Below are 19535 nucleotides of genomic sequence, written 5' to 3' on the forward strand. Positions count from 1 at the left end.
TTCACCCTTTATCCCCTCAGCTTTTCAAGGGGACCCCAGCTATACTTAGCCTGTCTCTGGATGAGTTACAGCCATGTTGGTCAGGTCCCAGGACGATACCTTGGAAGCAGCCATCACTGCCGCTGTGGCCGCCACGTTCAAGCCTCGCTTCCCAAAGTGCACAAGGGCATCGTAACTTCGGTCTTTCGCTTGGACCAGGCAATCATCAATTTCCTGGCAAAGGAAAACAGGCACTCTGAGTTGGAAGGCCAAAATAAACCTCTATTCTTTCTCCCCTCTCCTGAGCGCTGAGCTTGGCAGCTTGCTCCATCACTGATTCTCGCTGGCACTGCCACTAATTGGCTGTCAGACCTGGGTGAGTGCTCAGCCTCTACACACGGTTCTGTCTTCTGCAAAATGAGGACAGTGGCGGCACCTAACTTGTGGAGCACGGTGAGAATTCATTGTTGTTGTTTAGTTGCTAAGTCCTCTCTGACTCCTTGTGACCCCAAGGACTGTAGCCCGCCAGGCTCCTCTGTCCATGGGATTTCCCAGGCAAGAATACTAGAGTGGGCTGCCATTTCTTTCTCCAGGGGATTGTCCCAACCCAGGGATCGAACCCGTATCTCCTGCATTGGCAGGTATATTCTTTACTGCTGAGCCACCCTGGAAACCCCATGGTGAGGACTACATGTGCTCATTCCAGGAAAGCACCTTACACAGTGGCTGGCTTCAGTAACCAAGAACCATTGTCATCTTCCTTATGTCAAGGAGGTAAAGCCCCAGGATCTCTGAAATTCTATTATTTCATAGCAATTTCATACAATATCCAAATTCCTCCTCATGTGTATATCGATGGGAGAGATTAGGATGCAAAAAGAGATAGGGGATATTTTTATTGATAGAGGAGATCATTTTACAGATAATTAAATACAAACAGAAACCAGAAGTCAACTACAAGGTAAAGGTGAGGTGGAAGAGAAGATTGAGGTCTACTTAGGGACCAAGAGCAAGTAAAATATTGGTTTAGTTCAAATTTGGATCAGTGCTGGCTCATTCTTTTCGTTGTGTTTGGGTTGTTGTCATTGTTTTAGGAAAACAGCCATTCTGTAATCATAGGAGCAGAGTTCAGTCAATGACACTTGGCCTCTGTCTCATCGGAAGTTCAGCACATTGGTGCACTTCCTTCACTTTGAGGCATACAGGTGGGCATTCACCCCCTTGCCTGGTCCTTGTTTAAAATTCCTCGGGAAGTCACAACACTCAGTTTCCATTGGCTGACTCTGGAAGTGATTCTTGGCAGCTCTTAAGAGTCAGTGGAAATTACATTAGTGGCTTCAGGGTGAAGTCCAGTGTTTAGAGAAAGGGAAGTAGGAAGAGTAGAGATTTGATAATGAGGTGGAGGCAGGGATTACCCTCTGAGACAGTAAGTGTTGTGTCTTAGTTCCTAAAGGGCATCTCAGAAATGGCTACAGTAACCTGTACTGGAGTACCTCCAACTGATGTACTCAAAACCTTGCCCTGGAAACCCAAAGTGTACAACTTTCAGAAGCAACAGAAACAAATATATCAAGCCACCTATAGTAAAAAAAAGTTGGCTTAAAGCTCAACATTCAGAAAACTAAGATCACAGCATCTGGTCACATTAATTCATGGCAAATAGATGGAGAAACAGTGGAAACAGTTGCAGACTTTATTTTTGGGGGCTCCAAAATTGCTGCAGATGGTGACTGCAGCCATGAAATAAAAAGACGCTTGCTCCTTGGAAGAAAAGCTATGACCAGCCTAGACAGCATATTAAAAAGAGAGACATTACTTTGTCAACAAAGGTCTGTCTAGTCAAGGCTATGGTTTTTCCAGTGGTCATGCATGGATGTGAGAGTTTGACTATAAAGAAAGCTGAGCTCAGAAGAATTGATGCTTTTGAACTGTGGTGTTGGAGAGGACTCTTGAGAGTCCCTTGGACTATAAGGAGATTCAACCAGTTCGTCCTAAAGGAAATCAGTCGTGAATGTTCATTGGAAGGACTGATGTTGAAGCCAAAACTCCAATACTTTGGCCACCTGATGCAAAGAGCTGACTCATTTAAAAAGACCCTGATGCTGGAAAAGATTGAAAGTGAGAGAAGAAGGGGACAATGGAGGATGAGATGGTTGGATGGCATCACTGATGCAATGGTCAGGAGTTTGAGTAAACTCTGGGAGTTGGTAACAGACAGGGAGGCCTGGTGTGCTGCAGTCCATGGGGTCACAAAGAGTCAGACATGACTGAGTGACTGAACTGAATTGATAGTGCTCTTAATTCATATGGTAGAACCTTACCACACAACCAGTTCAGAAAGTCATATAATATCATTAATGAATTACAGAATGCTGGACCCAATAATCCCACTCTCAAGAATTTATTCTAAGACAAGAAGTCAATAGAAGTTGATTGTATACTATGCGTGGTGATGTTTGTGGGTCCTTATGGACCCACAAGTGGAAAAGGATGTTATGCAAACATGTTTAAGATTTCAGAAGACAAGTAATGCATCTTTTCAGCTTTTTGTAGTTATTGTCTTCGGGTTTCGTTTTGGCTTTTTGGTGTGTGTGTGTGTATGGTTAACATTTTAAGGAAACATTACATAGACTGCATTGAATGAAAAAAGGAGCTACCAAACAAATTAATAAGACAGAGGTCTTTTATTTTAATGGTTTCTGCATCTATTATTTCCCTTAGTGTCTCGGTGGTAAAGAATCCACCTGCCAATGCAGGAGACACAGGAGATGTGGGTTTGATCCCTGGATTGGAAAGAGCCTCTGGAGGAGGAAATGGCAACCCACTCCAATATCCTTGCCTGGGAAATCCCATGGACAGAGGAGCATGGCAGGCTACCGTAGGACATGACTTAGCAACTTAGCATGCATGTGTCTCTTACTGTATGAAATCTTAACAAAACCATGGAACAATCCATTGAAAACAAATCTGACAAATCAGGTTCAGAGGAGATGTTAAACAAAAAACAATTTAATAGACAGTGACATTATCTTAAAAGTAGCTTCAATTTCTTTTCAAGAGGTATAAGTTGTAATTCCTCCGTGTATCCTTAGATATTGTTGACTCCTTCCTGCAATTTCTCCCTATCTTATTTTTTCCATCTCTGTATGTTTATGCTAAGTCGCTTCAGTCGTGTCCGACTCTGTGTGACCCCACAGACAGCAGCCCACCAGGCTCCCCCGTCCCTGGGATTCTCCAGACAAGAACACTGGAGTGGGTTGCCGGTTCCTTCTCCAATGCATGAAAGTGAAAAGTGAAAGTGAAGTCTCTCAGTCGTGTCCAACTCCGAGTGACCCCATGGACTGCAGCCTACCAGGCTCCCCCGTCCTTGGGATTTTCCAGGCAAGAGTACTGGAGTAGGGTGCCATTGCCTTCTCCTTTACATCTCTGATATTAGACAAATCTACATTTTCATTTCAAGGATGTATGGGAAGCAAAACTTTGAAGCAAAACACAAAAGGTAAATTGAATGAAACAAATTATTATGTCTATTCTCATTAACACACTTATCAACTGATAACTTATAAAGCATAAAAATAGCAGGTATTTCATTTGTAGTATACATTTTATCATTGATCAATAAAGCACATGTACTAGAAATTTATTATATTCCAGTCTCTGTTGTAGCTATCCAGGCACAAATTCAAGTCTTTTCATCTCTCTAGGCTTCAACTTTCCTGTTTATGTTAGGTTTTTAAAAATTTATTATTTTTATCTTTAACATTTATCATTTTTATTTTTTTGTCCATGCTGAGTCTTGGTGGCTGCTCAGGCTTTTGTCTAGTTGCAGTCAGCAGGGGCTACTCTGCAGCCGTGGTACATAGGCTTCTCACTGCAGTGGCGTCTCCTGTTGCAGAGCACAAGCTCCAGGGCGAGCAGGCTTCGATAACTGCGGCACGTGAGCTCAGTAGCTGTGGCTCCTGGGCTTGAGAGCACAAGCTCAGTAGTTACGGTGCATGGGCTTAGCTGCTCCTCAGAATGCAGGATCCTCCCAGACCAGGGATCAAACCTGTGTCTCCTGCACTGGCAGGCAGATTCTTTACCACTGAGCCAGCAGGGAAGCCCTGTACTCAGTTTTTAAAGTATTTTTTAGTAGTATATATAAAAATTCCATCTACAAAAGGACAGGTGCCGAGCCTGATGAAAGAAATTCAGTTTGGGGAGTTGAATTATGAGTGAATTTTTTTCTGTCTTTTGTTTCGATGTATGGAAATGTTTTACAATAATAGTGATGAATAATATCCTTTTGAGAATTTCACCAGGTCATAAAAATAGACTTAAAAGAGAAAGATTAGAAGGAACAATTTTCGGGTAGGGGGCAAATAAGTCAATCAAGAGTCTCCTTCAATAAAATCATATGTCTTTTTTTTTTTTTTAAATCACTTAAATTTTTTTTTCACTCACTCGAAGGAATGAAAGGCAGAACAACACAAATTACCTTTTCTTTTGAAGACAGTGTAGGATGTACAAACTTCCTGTAGAGGAGGCTGGAGCCTTTTGTGTAGGGAGACAGCAGCCAGGCTACAAATGCTATTTTTAGTTCATAATAGAATGGAAACCTGGAGAGAGAGGAGAAACATACACATTCCATTAGGTTTTCAGCAACTCTGCCCTGAGCCTATGACAGAGAGAACCTGGGAGCACAGATAGCTCTCCTGCCTGCACACAGCCTGGTCCTCAGATTCCCATGAACGTGTGTGCACACACACACATCCGAGGTACAAGCCCAGGGCCTCTTTTGAAAACCAGTTTCTTTTCTGTGTGTGTGTGACCTCAGTATGAGGCTTGTAGGATCTTAGTTCCCTGAGCAGGAATTGAACCCAGGCACCTAGCGGTGAAAGCACAGAGTCCTATCTATGGGACCACCAGGGAGTTCGCAAAGCCCGTTCACGTTTTCTTTTGTTGTCAAACAAGCTAGGGACCCAGGGTCTCTCAGCAGTCACTCTATGACTGTGCCTGACAACAACTGGTGCTTTCTGCCAGGCTCCGTTCACTTTGGCTGGAGCCGGAGCTCCTGCAGGCCCAGATGCCACATCCACCCTCGCCCGAGTTCCCACTCATTCACTCTTTCCTGGAGGCCAAGAAGAGACAAACACTTGGAGGATTCACAGCAGGGCTGAGCTGACAAAGAATCTCCACTTAGAATGAAAGCCTCTGTTCCTTGGCTGTCTTCTTAGTCCCCAAACAGGCTGGACAGGAGCCCAACTCGCAGGAAAGAGGATGGTACTTACCCTGCTCAAACCAACAGCAGACTTGGGGGAGGGGGGCAGGGAATAGAATATAAATAGTAAAATACAGGAAAGCCTGGCGTGCTGCAGTCCATGGGGTCGCAAAGAGTTAGACATGACTAAGCAACTGAACAAGTACAATATATATAACTGCTTTATATACATATACGTATGTATACTTATATATATACATATATGTATATACTCCCTGAGAATCCCTTGGACAACAAGGAGATCAAACCAGTCCATCCTAAAGGAAATCAGTCCTGAATATTTATTGGAAACTGAAACTCCAATATTTTGGCCACCTGATGTGAAGAACTGACTCATTTGAAAAGACTCTGATGCTGGGAAAGATTGAAGGCAGGAGAAGGGGACAACTGTTGAGGGCCAGAGTGAGGTACTCCGCCCGTGGCAAAGGTCATGAGGAAGGAGGCTCGACATACACAAAGGGGGATCGAGCCTCAGGAGTCCCCCTGGAAATCCTTGAGCATCTACCCCCATAATCAGAGCCTGCCTACTTTACTACTTTGTGCTCTCACCTACACCTCTGACTTTACGGGGGGCTGTCCCCCACCACCTCTTTCGGAGAAGGAGTTAATCTAGAGCTCCAGTTAATCAAAACTCCTGGGCGTGACAAGAGTGTTTTAACCTACAAACTCCTCTGAAGGGTCTCTGGCCTGCCTGACAGGCTTGTCCGGCCACATGTGATTGCTCACAGCCTCCCAACCATGAGAGGCACGAGATGCTTTAAACCTTCTAAAAACAGGTTCCTTAGAAAAGTTAGAAAACTATTAGTATAAGTATAATGGGCTGATTAGAAATTGTATTGGTGAAGGGTTTTTCATTTGTTGAGCCAATGTTTGTTGCTAAGTCTCCATATCCCCTGCCCTTACACACATTAATGAACATATAGAAGAAATAAGTATTAACCTTTGATATTAATCACATTAGACCTTAGGCTAAGTAAATTCTTTCCTTAACTAAAACCCACTATACCCTCACCCTGTAGGAATGTAACTTTATTTGGGTGGCGTCTGTTTTAAGAATAATCACCCCTGGAGAAATAAGTGTCCTGGTTGACTGACCACTGTCACAAGGAGAGGGTCATAAATTGTCAGCAGGCCCCCTGGCCAGAAGATGATGTAATACCCTAAGACCTCTGTATACATTTGTATGAAAGCACCTGACTTTGATAAAAGTCAGGACTGCTGACCCCGCGTGACTTTTGCATAACATCTCAGTGTATAAAAGTAGACCATGGAAAATAAAGAATTGGGATCAGTTTCTCGAAATACTGGTCTCCCCATGTCTCTCTCTCACTCTGGCTGAGTCTCCATCTGGAGCGCGGAACCCACCATGCTTACTAATTATGCCTGGGCTTCTAAGATCCGACCGGGGAGGCCTCAGTGTCTCCTCTCCTTCAGGAGAATGGAAGGACGCCTGTGACCTACGTAAGTGGTGCAAACTTCTTGTCTTGAAGTTTTATTGGTCTCCCGCGTAAACCAAGCTACTCAGCCTCTTTTCTCCACTGAATTTTCCTACTGCGCTATCCTTATTCTATTACTCTTTACATCTTTAATTAATATCTAATTGAAGCTATTGTATCCTGACCCTCGCCGACGCCGTCCCCGCTTCGAATACCCTGGATCAGCCGGGGCTGGACCCCAGCAGACAACAGAGGATGAGATGATTGGATGGCATCACCGACTCGATGGACATGAGCTGGAGTAAGCTCCGGGAGTTGATGATGGACAGGGAAGCCTGGCATGCTACAGTCCCTGGGATCGCAAAGAGTTGGACACAACTGAGTGACTGAACTAAACATATATATATATAGTTTCAGGTGTACAGCAAAGTGATTCAGTTGTACACCTGACACTAACACATCATTGTAAATCAACTATGCCTGCATGCTAAGTCATTTCAGTCATGTCCGATTCTTTGCCACCCCATGTAGCCTGCCAGGCTCCTCTTTCCATGGGGTTCCCTAGGCAAGAATACTGGAGTGGGTTCCCATGCCCTCCTCCAAGGGATCTTCCCGACCCAGGGATCAAACCCTTGTCTCATATATCTCCTGCTTTGGCAGATGGGTTCTTTACCACTACCGCCACCTATACTTCAATAGAAAAAAACCTAAATTTTAAAAACCAACCTCAGGCAAAAAGGTTTTGATCATTCTGGTATCAAAAGAAAAAGAGTTCAAGGTACAGATAAAATATAACTCTGAAGTTTAAAGTTCTGGGTACTATTCACTGATGTATCCCATAAACTCTTCGCCAGCACCCATATGTGGCAGTTGGTGCTGAGCACCACGAGGACACTGGGGAACAAAGAAGACCTGAGCCCTGTTCTCTTGGAGCTTCCAGTCTAGCAGGAAGCACAGACAAGGTTCTGGCATCTTCGGAACTGACAGTCCAGTCAAGGAAACAGAGATTGCTCAAATCAAGACAATTAGTGTAGAATAACATCCTGAGACAAGCACCATCAAGGGTCTCTGTTAACCCATATGGTACTTCTGCACATGTGAGAAAAAGCCCAACCCTTCGACTGGATGCAGTCCTGTGAGCATATGACTTGCAAACAGGGCTTTATCTGAATTTCAGCTCCACTGGCCAGGTATCTTGTGCTATGAACAACCTGTGCAACCATACTTGGCAGGTCAAATGGGTATTAACCAGGTCTTTTTATTTTTTGTATTCTGATGCTTTGACATCTTGGGACCTTGCTGATGGAGAGACTGCCTCTCTCATGGACACCACAATACAGGCTCCTGCCCACACTTCTTTCCTCTTCTTCCTGATCTGCTTGTGTGACTCTGCATGGCACACTGTGCCTCTAGGGATCTGTGTATCTTTTTAAAAATATTTATTTATTTATATATTTGACTGTACTGGGTCTTCACTGTGGCACACAGGATCTTCAGTTGCAGCATGTCAACTCTTAGTTGCGGCATGTGGGATCTAGTTCCCTGACGAGGGATTGAACCCAGGATCCCTGCACTGAGAGTGTGGACTCTTAGCCACTGGATGACCAGGGAAGTCCCTTGGGATCTGTGAAGTTAACAAACTTATTCCTTCATGATAGTCATTTCTGTGTCTGCATGTCTTGTGCTATGCTGTGCTTAGTTGCTCAGTTGTGTCCAACTCTTTGCAACCCCATGGACTGCAGCACACCAGGGTCCTCTGTCCATGCGGATTCTCCAGGCAAGAATACTGGAGTGGGTTGCCATGCCCTCCTCCAGGAGATCTTCCCAACCTATGGATCAAGCCCAGGTCTCCTGTACTGCAGGCAGATTCTTTACCGTCTGAGCCACCAGGGAGGCCCAAGAATACTGGGGTGGGTAGACTATCCATTTTCTAGGGGAACTTACCAACCCAGGAATCATACCAGGGCCTCCTGCATTGCAGGCAGATTCTTTACCAACTGAGCCACCAGGGAAGCCCCTCTGCATGTCTTACCAAACTTAAAAACAAATCCTGGGTACCATTCAAACATGATGCTATGAGGGAACATGATACTTGGGCAGGTTTGAGGCATCAGAAAAGTAAACCCCTTCCAGGCCATCCTCGTGTAAGAGGGCAAACACAAACAGTAATTTCTAGCAAGACATTTCAGAGGTCTTTAACTCTCACATCACTCCAGACAGCAGCTCCACCCACCCCTTCTTTCCCCACCCTAGTCCACTCCTTCTGCTCTTGGCAGGCCCTTCCTGAACATTCTCCTAGCAACTAAAGGACACTTTCATGTCAAGATCGTTTAATGCTTCACAGCCAGAAAAGAGAAGGAGCTGAAGGAACAGAGATGTGATCCTCTCATATTTGAACACTCTGGTGATTAACAATGGAGGAAATTTGGTCTTGAAAACAAGTATTTGTTAGCCCCAAGGGGTAAATGAGCCTGGCAAGCTCAGGCACCAATCCAAGTTACACAGATAATCCTAGGGGGAATCTGTCACACTGTGGCTCTTTTGTTTATTATGTAAGAGATGTGGGTTGTTTTTTTTTTTTAATAAGTTGTGTGTCCACATAGTTTAAAAGATTCTAGAAGTCCAAAAGGGGACATAGCAGAGTCTCTTTCCCATCTTGGACCCTTTTCCAAAAGCACAAAAGCATCATCAGTTTCCTGTAGATCCTTCCAGAAGTGGACTGGGGCTAAGATATACAATCATGTGGGTATGTAGAACACCTGCAATGCTCCCTACACTCACTCAGTGGTATTCTCTGCTCTCCTTCACACCACACCTTGCTTTCCCCACCACACATCCAATTAACAGGACACTCCGGTGGCTTCAGCAATAACGTGAACCGTGAACTTCCAGATGTTCAAGCCGGTTTTAGAGAAGGCAGAGGAACCAGAGATCAAATTGCCAACATCTGTTGGATCATTGAAAAAGCAAGAGAGTTTCAGAACAACATCTACTTCTGCTTTATTGACTATGCCAAAGCCTTTGACTGTGTGGATCACAATAAACTGTGGAAAATTCTGAAAGAGATGGGAATACGAGACCACCTGACCTGCCTCTTGAGAAACCTGTATGCAGGTCAAGAAGCAACAGTTAAAACTGGACATGGAACAACAGACTGGTTCCAAATAGGAAAAGGGGTATGTCAAGGCTGTATATTGTCACCCTGCTTATTTAACTTATATGCAGAGTACATCATGAGAAATGCTGGGCTGGAAGAAGCACAAGCTGGGATCAAGATTGCCAGGAGAAATATCAATAACCTCAGATATGCAGATGACACCACCCTTAAGGCAGAAAGTAAAGAAGAACTAAAAAGCCTCTTGATGAAAGTGAAAGAGGAGAGTGAAAAAGTTGGCTTAAAGCTCAACATTCAGAAAACGAAGATCATGGCATCCGGTCCCATCACTTCATGGCAAATAGACGGGGAAACAGTGAAAACAGTGGCTGACTTTATTTTGGGGGGCTCCAAAATCACTGTGGATGGTGCCTGCAGCCATGAAATTAAAAGACGCTTGCTTCTTGGAAGGAAAGTTATGATCAACCTAGACAGCGTATTAAAAAGCAGAGACATTACTTTGTCAACAAAGGTCTGTCTAGTCAAGCCTGTGGTTTTTCCAGTGGTCATGTATGGATGTGAGAGTTAGACTATAAAGAAAGCTGAGCACCAAAGAATCAATGCTTTTGAAGTGTGGTGTTGGAGAAGACTCTTGAAAGGTCCTTGGACTGCAAGGAGATCCAACCAGTCCATCCTAAAGGAAATCAGTCCTGGGTGTTCATTGAAAGGACTGATGTTGAAGCTGAAACTCCAATACTTTGGCCACCTGATGTGAAGAGCTGACTCATTTGAAAAGACCCTGATGCTGGGAAAGATTGAGGGCAGGAGGAGAAAGGGACGACAGAGGATGAGATGGTTGGGTGGCATCACCGACTCATTGATCATGGGTTTAGTTGGACTCCAGGAGTTGGTAATGGACAGGCAGGCCTGGCATGCTGTGGTTCATGGGGTCACAAGGAGTTGGAAACAACTGAGTGATTGAACTGAACTGAACTGGAGATTTTCTCATACCATTTCATGGAGAGTGGTTTCTCTCTCTCTCTTTTTTTGGCTGCTCCATGTGACTTGCAGGATCTTAGTTCCCTGGTCAAGGATTGAACCTGGGCCCAGGGCAGTGAAAGCACTGAGTCCTAACCACTGGACCACCAGGGAATTCCCCAGGCCTTACCCTTCTTAATGGCTATATAGGGGGCATGAGCATCTACCCAGACCCCCACGAATGGATATTTACAAAGGTCACAGCCTTTAGCTACTACAACAGAGCTGCCATGAATCTCCTGGAGTATGCTTCTTTATGTCCTGATGATAATGTACCTTTAAGAAATGCTCAGAAGTGAAATTTTTGCAGGTATCTGATTTATAGGTAGAAGCTGCGCTTTTGTGCAAGCATGAGTACAAGAGCCTGGTTCTCCCCAGCCTCACGCTCACAGTGAAGGACAGTGTAAGAGCCTACCCTAGGTTATGAGGATTGGCGGGGCAGGGGGTTGGTGGGGAGGATGGGCATTAGATCCTGAGCAGTTCTTCTGAGCTGCTGGAGCCCCTGTATTCTCTGGTCAGCCTGCTGCTAAGCCTCCTTGTTCTTCAAGATCTTTCCTGTGTACCCCATCAACATTAACATGACTTTTTAAAAAAAATTTATTTTTAGTTGCACTGGGTCTTCATTGCTGTGTTAGTCGTTCAGTCATATCTGACTATTTGTGACCTCATGGGCTGTAGCCCACCAGGCTCCTCTGTCCATGAGGATTCTCCAGGCAAGAATACTGGAGTGGGTTTCCATTTCTTTCTCCAGGTTCATTGCTGTACATAAGCTTTTTATAGTTGTGGTGAGCAGGTGCTACTCTTAGCAATCACTTCATCTTCTTTCAATTTTTTTCCTCAAGCTTTTTTCCTGCCCCCCTTTCTATTCAAAGACAACTTCTGGCTTACTGAGTGATTCACTCAGTTGGGAAAATTCAACTGAAAAGCTATGAGGTAAGGGGCCCATGCTAAGCAGTTCAGGGAAACCAAAGCTAGGGTAGAAACATCCTCCCCCTTAGTGGTTTGTCATTTAGCAAGACCAACAGGTAACCCCATAATGTACAGTGAGTAATGGAACAATATCTCAGTGCGGCTCAAGGGCTTTGCTTCTCTCCGAATCATCATCCATTGCTCACAAACATACACCTCTCAGTTCTTACTATGTATCTGGCCAAAGGTTCATCTAGTCAAAGCTATGGTTTTTCCAGTAGTCATGTACAGATGTGAGGGTTGGACCATAAAGAATGTTGAGCACAGAAGAATTGATGCTTTCGAGTTGTGGTGCTGGAGAAGACTCTTGAGAGTCCCTTGAACAGCAAGGAGATCAAACCAGTCAATCCTAAAGGAAATCAACCCTGAATATTCATTGGAAGGATTGATGCTGAAGCTGAAGCTCCAGTATTTTGGTCACCTGATGCAAAAAGCCGACTCATTGGAAAAGACCCTGACGCTGGGAAAGATTGAAGAAAGGAAGAGAAGGGGGCAACAGAGGATGAGATGGTTGAATGGCATCACTGACTCAATGGACACGAGTTTGAGCAAACTCTGGGAGATGCTGAAGAACAGGGAAACCTGGCCTGCTGCAGACCACAGAGTCAAGGGAGTCGGACACAACTTAGTTACTGGACAACAACATTCTATGTGGATAAGCCCTTGAATTGCCCTGACCTTAAGAATTAGGATGTATTTGAGAAGAAAAGGCTGGATGAAGCCATAATATCCAAGTCATTTGTACAGCACTCAGGTGCAATTCTATGCTCTCAACACAATACCGTCACACTCAAGGGGGTAAGAGTTTCCTTTTTTTTTTTTCAGTCATGCCGGATGGCCTGCCTAATCTCAGTTCAGCAACCAGGGATTGAACCAAAGCCTCAACAGTGAAAGCTCTGTGCCCTAACCACTGGACTGCCAGGGAATTTCTAAGAGATTTCAAAGAGGGTTTGGCAAGTGATGAAACTGTCAAATATACAAGCAATTAATGTGTACAGAAAATTTCCGGAAGAAAACACAACTGACTTTGATCATGCTAACCTCTGGGGAGAGCCAAGGGCCTGGGGGAGGAGGGACTTACTTTTTAGTGTACTGTTTCAATTTTATTTTGCCATGTGCATGTAGTATTATATATGTTTTTAAAAATTAAATGAAATAATCTACACAAATTGTGAAACAAACCACCATCCTATCTCTTCTGGGACCATACACAGCTGCTGTTTTCATCAAGATAGAAAGCTTTTAAAAGTTACCTATGAAGAGAGAACTGTGCTAAGGGTGAGGTGGAGAGAGCAGGGTGGGGATGGATGCATGAAGAGTGAGAGGAAAAGTATAGACATGAGGGGTGATTTCCAGTCCAGGAAGTAAACAGAAGTGAAAGATGCTTCTAGGAAGCCAGAAGGTGTAGAACTACCTCTCCACTTCTTTAATTATAAAAAGAACTTAGAGCTGCTGAATTGGGATCCATTCCCTGGACGGGAAAGAGGCTCTGTCTGTCTGATAGGCCTGTTCTGGGTCCAACCCCAGGGTTAAAGAGAGGATGGAGAGGGAGGACTATCCCAGAAGGAGACCAGGATCTGTGACACCTGGAGCTTGCCAGGAAAAGACAGAGCAGGCTGAGGGCATGTCCAGACTGCAAGCTGAGACAGGCACAGGTGGTAGTGGTTTAGTTGCTCTTCCCTGCAAAAGTGGAGCCCAAGGTGCCAGGAGACAGGCAAGGCACCCTCACTTTCCACCCACAAACTGCCTGGACAGTGTGAGCTCAGGGGGACCAAGGAGGGACCAGATGATGCCTCTACATGGGTCAGGAAGAGAGGGGTGTTCTGCTCACACTGCACACACACTCCAAATACACTAGCTATCAGATGCCTTCCTGTGATAGGCAGCATTTTGATCCTATGAACTTCCTCCCCATGTTACCCACCAATATGTTACCTCACATGGCATAAGGGATTCTACACATGTAATTAAGGTAATTAATCTTCTGACTTTAAGTTACAGAGACTGGGACTTTCCTGATGGTCCAGTGGTTAAGAATGTGCCTTCCAATGCAAGGGATGCAGGTTCAATCCCTGGTCGGGAGACTAAACCTGTGCACTACAACTATGGAGCCCACATGCCACAGTGAAGAGTCAGCATAGCCAAAAAAAAAGAAAACTGAACATGTGAAAATTTCAAAGTTCAAGTCAATGCATTTGGTACATGTATTGCAAGTGCTCTTAATAGATAATCATGAATTTTTTTTTAAGATGGGGAGGTTATATTGAATTATTGGGGTGGGCTTAATCTAATAACATGATACCTTAAACAATAAGGCAGAGACCATTCTCTGGCTGGTAACAGAAGAGGACAGAAATGACATGCCATTGTTGGCTTGAAGATGACAGGATGTCACATGTCAAGGAAGTGGGGACCTCAGTCCTACAGCCCCAAGGAATTGACTCTGCCAACAACCTGAACGAACCTGTAAGTGGAATCTCCCCAGAGCCTCCAGATAAGAGCCTGGAATGACCCACACCCGGGTTTTGGTCTTGTGAGCTTCCCATCAGAGGACTCAGTTGACTCTACTTGAACTTCTAACTCTCAGAAACTGCGAAGTAATAAATTTGTAGTGTTTAAGGATGCTAAAGTTTTAGTAATCTATTATGGCAGCAATAGAAAAGTAATACACCTCCCCCAAATCAAAATTAAATCAACCCCAGAGGCAGTTGTTGACACTTGGGTTGCCATGCCCTCCTCCAGGGCATCTTCCTGACCCAGGAATTGAACCTGTCTCTTTATGTCTCCTGCACTGGCAGGCAGATTCTCTACCACTAGTGCCACCTGGGAAGTCTACTTATTAGGCATGAGACTAAAATTCCAGGACCATGGGTTAAACATATCCCAGCTATTAGGGAGCAGCACATCCATCATTAGGTAGGATTTCCACCCAGCAAAGTGGTTGAAATGCCAGGACCCCCAGGAAAGAGCTCATGAGACTAATGTTCTTCCCCACAGTGTTCATAATAAAGTATGAGAGGAGAGCAGGAGGCCACCAGTGCCAGCCAAAAGGAGGGCATTACGACAGAAGACTAGACCACAAGAAGTGCTGGCCATGCTCTCTTTTTTTTTAATTGGAGGACAATTGCTTTACAATGTTGCGTTAGTTTCTGCTGTACAACATTGCAAATCAGTCGTAACTATATATTTATATCCCTTCTCTTGGGCCTCCCTTCCTGCCCTCATTCCACCCCTCTAGTTCATCACAGAGTACCAGGCTGGGCTCCCTGTGTTATTAACGTATTAGCACCTTCCCACTTGGAGGAGGCGATGGCACCCCACTCCAGTACTCTTGCCTGGAGAATCCCAGGGACGGAGGAGTCTGGTGGGCTGCCGTCTATGGGGTGTCACAGAGTCGGACACGACTGAAGTGACTTAGCAGCAGCAGCAGCAGCAGCAGCAGCACCTTCCCACTAGCTATCTACTTTACATATGATAGTGTACATATGCCAGTGCTACTCTCTGAGTTCATCCACCCTCTTGTTCCCCCACTGTGTCCACATCTGTGTCTCCACATCTGTGTCTCCATACCTTCCCTGCAATTAGGTTCATCAGTACCATCTTTCTAGATTCAGTATATACGCTTTAATATACTATATTTGTTTTTCTCTTTCTGACTTACTTCACTCTGTATAAAAGGCTCTAGGTTTATCCATCTCACTAGAAGGGACTCAAATTCATTTCTTTTTATGGCTGAGTAGTATTCCATTGTATATATATACCACAACTTCTTTATCCATTCATCTGTCGATGGACATCTCGGTTGTTTCCATATCCTGGCTACTGTAAATAGTGCTGCCATGAACTCTGGGGTAACATGTGTCTTTTTGAATTGTGGTTTTCTCAGAGTATATGCCCAGTAATGGGACTGCTGGGTCATATGGTGGCTATGATCCTTAATGGATTACACAGTCCTCACTAGGTCCAGCCTATTCTCCTCATCTCCACGGGACAGACAGGAGCCTCCCCACTGAAGCTCTAATCAAAATGGGGTTTGCCTCTTAGTGGCAGCCCGTGGGGCCTGGGGAAGGAAAAAAAAATGGCTCAGCAGAGTTCTGTCTCCATTCTTAGAGACTCAGCCCATCTCTGGTCTGTTGTTTCCCTGGGCACAGAACAGGACAGGATGGCACAAGCATATTAAATTAGGTAATCCAGATTCCTTCCTTCCAGCTTGAGGTCATAATAGCTGAGACATCTATCTCTCCCAGTGGAGATGAAAGCCAGGCTCCTTCAGGGGAAAAACGACATACACACCGAGCCAAGACAGGATTCAGTGAAGTAGTGTTCACAGAAGTGGACGTCTTTGACCCAGGACACCCCAGAGGATAAGTCCAGATGAATCCTTTTTAGGATGAGAACTTTTTCTCCAAAATGGAAATATCCTTATTATTTTTTTCTGATGATATTTGATCATGGTAAAACATTCATAAAACACAGCAAATGTGAAACTGACCTCATGATCCCAAATTGCAGAAATAACCCTAGTTAAGTGATGAGTATTTTCCACACTATTTTTAGTATATATTCACATGTGCACAAACTCAGACACTTCAGATATAAACAGGACGCTATATATTATTCACAACCTCATTTAGCTAAGACACAATATATCAGTACAAACATGTAGCTTATGATTTTCACTTGGTTCACCACTATAACTGTACTGGTCATAAGAGAAAAAGAGCTGTCCATCAAAAGGGAATAGATTAAATAAATTACAGTTCATCTATACCATGAAATTCTATGTGGCCTTTAAAAAAAGTAGGTAGATCTGTTTATGCTTTCATGAAAGTATTTAAAAAAATAAATTTAAAAAACAAAGTAAGAACTATTAGGTATACTATAGCTGTTGTTCAGTCACCCAATCATGTCCAGCTCTTCGAGACCCCATGAACTGCAGCACGCCAGGTCTCCCTGTCCCTCACCATCTCCCAAAGTTTGCTCAAGTTTATGTAAATTGCATCGATGATGTCGTCCAGCCATCTCATCCTCTGATGCCCTCTTCTCCCTCTGCTCTCAATCTTTCCCAGCATCAGGGTCTTTTTCAAATAAGCATCTGTTCATATCAGATGTGGAGAAGGCAATGGCACCCCACTCCAGTACTCTTGCCTGGAAAATCCCATGGACAGAGGAGCCTGGTGGGCTGCAGTCCATGGGGTCGCTGAGTTGGACACGACTGAGCGACTTCACTTTCACTTTTCACTTTCATGCACTGGAGAAGGAAATGACAACCCACTCCAGTGTTCTTGCCTGGAGAATCCCAGGGATGGGGGAGCCTGGTGAGCTGCTGTCTATGGGGTCGCACAGAGTCGGACATGACTGAAGCGACTTAGCAGCAGCAGCATATCAGATGACCAAAATACTGGAGCTTCAGCTTCAGCATCAGTCTGTCCAGTGAATAGTCAGGGTGAATATCCAGTGAATCTCCCTTAACATTGACTGGTTTGATCTTGCTGTCCAAGGAACTTTCAGGGGTCTTCTCCAGCACCACAGTTTGAAGGCATCAATTCTTTGGCGTTCTGCCTTCTTTACAGTTCAACTCTCACAACCACACATGACCCCTGGGAAGACCATAGCCTTGTTGGCAGAGTAATGTCTCTGCTTTTCAACACACTGTCTAGGTTTGTCATCGTTTTCCTGCCAAGAAGCAATCATCTTCTGATTTCATGGCTGCAGTCACCATCAGCAGTGGTTTTGGAGCCCAAGGAGAGGGAATCGGTCACTACTTCCACCTTTCCCCCTTCTACTTGCCATACAGTAATGGGGCCAGACGCCATGATCTTAGTTTTTTTGATATTTAGTCTTAAGCCAGCTCTTTCACTCTCCTCCTTCACCCTCATCAAGGGGCTCTTTAGTTCCTCCTCACTTTCTGCCATTAGAGTGTTATCATCCGCATATCTGAGGTTGTTGATGTTTCTCCTGCCTATCTTGATTCCAGCTTGTAACTCATCCAGTCTAGCATTTCTCATGATGTGCTCAGTGTATAGGTTAAACAAACAGGATGCCAATAGACAGCCCTGTTGTACTCCTTTCTCGATCTTGAACCAATCACTTGTTCCAGACAGGGTTCTAACTGTTGCTTCTTGACCCGCATACAGATTTCTCAGGAGACAGGTAAGATGGTCTGGTATTCCCATCTCTCTAAGAGCTTTCCACAGTTTGTCATGATCCACAGAGTGAAAGGCTTTAGCATAGTCAATGAAACAGAGATAGATGTTTTTCTGAAATTCCCTTGCTTTCTCTATAATCCAGTGAATGTTGGCAGTTTGATCTCTAGCTCCTCTTCCTTTTCTAAACCCAGTTTAGGCATCTGGAAGTTCTTGGTTTGCATAATGCTGAAGCATACAGTGCTGTATGTTGTGCTTAGTCGCTCAGTCATGTTCAACTCTTTGTGCCCCCCACTGACTGTAGCCCACCAGGCTCCTCTGTCCATGGGATTCTGCCAGCAAGAGTACTGGAGTGGGTTCCCATGCCCTCCTCCAGGGGATCTTCCCAACTCAGGGATCAAACCCAGGTCTCCTGCATTGCAGGCAGCCTCTTTATTGTCTGAGCTACCAGGGAAGTCCAAAGCATTTGGTACATCCTTAAAAAAAGGAAAAGTATGTGTATATGTGTGTACCCCTGAATATTCATTGGAAGGACTTTTGCTGAAGCTCCAATATTCTGGCTACCTGATGTGAAGAGCCAATTCATTGGAAAAGACCCTGATGCTGGGAAAGACTGAAGGCAAAAGTAGAAGGGGATGGCAGAGGATGAGATGGTTAGATGGCATTATCAACACAGTGAACATGAATTTGAGTAAACTTCAAGAGATAGTGGAGGACAGAGGAACCAAGCGTGCTATAGTCTGTGGAGTCGCAAAGAATCAGACACAACTTAGCAAGTGAACAACAAAAAAGGTGTGTGTACATATACACATGCACACATTTTTAAAAATTGTATACAACTGTGAAAAGCAGTAATGGTGAGAGTGAATGGTGTTGGGGGGAAATTTAGTTTTATTGCACACTTGTGTGTATTGTTTCTTATTTTCCTTTTAATTTTTTTAACATATGAATGCTTCTTTACCAACTCCATTAATTGAAGAATTTTGTTTATCTTGCTCATCATTATAAGAACAATACCTGCTCTGATAAGGGCATTCAATAAATATTTACTTGAAGAACAACTTTAGAAGAAGTTGACTTGAAATGTTCCAGTGAATATCCTTGCACCTGCTTCTCTGCTGATAAGGTTTAAGACTGTGGTCAGACCTTTTCCATCTCTCCCTTGAGACTAGGCAACTTACCTGGAAAAGTCCCAATTCCTGGAGTACTTACCAACAAAGGAAGATGTCGGTGAATGTCTCTGCTGTGGTGAATAGTGCAAATATAATCCAGTACATCATCCATTTGACCTGTTGAAAGAGAAAGCAATAAAGCTAGCAGAAAAGGTCAAGGATGAATGGTTGCCAGCTTCAAGAGAACAGGCTCCAACAGCAGATGTTGAGATGGGTCCAGGCAGCCTGGCCTACCACTGGTCACCCCTTCTCCTATTCTTCCCCAGGTTGGTCCCGTTCCACTCCAGACCCTGGGGATGCAAGCAAATAGGCTATTTCCACAACTGACCCAGGCTCAAGCTCAAAGTAGACTTTAGGTGGTCTTCACTGGCCCTCAGGTGAGCCACTGAGACCTGAAGACCAGCAGTGACTCAGGATTCAGTCAGGTCATTTTGCCAGGAC

The 19535-nt window shown here is 44.4% G+C and overlaps 1 protein-coding gene across 12 annotated transcripts in view; it reads right to left on the minus strand.

Annotated features, from left to right (window-relative positions):
* Positions 1–19535, minus strand: part of REEP1 (receptor accessory protein 1) — a 136862-nt gene that overhangs the window by 38024 nt on the left and 79303 nt on the right. For all 12 annotated transcript variants that reach the window (XM_070379444.1, XM_070379439.1, XM_070379442.1 and 9 more), the window contains exons 3-5: positions 19135–19211; positions 4457–4577; positions 100–213 (exon numbers count right to left, since the gene is read on the minus strand). In XM_070379444.1, coding sequence (XP_070235545.1) covers positions 100–213; positions 4457–4577; positions 19135–19211 — 312 coding nt within the window. The remainder of the gene's footprint in view (positions 1–99; positions 214–4456; positions 4578–19134; positions 19212–19535) is intronic.

This window comes from Bos mutus, chromosome 11 (assembly GCF_027580195.1).
Source record: "Bos mutus isolate GX-2022 chromosome 11, NWIPB_WYAK_1.1, whole genome shotgun sequence".
Taxonomy (NCBI): Eukaryota; Metazoa; Chordata; class Mammalia; order Artiodactyla; family Bovidae; genus Bos; species Bos mutus.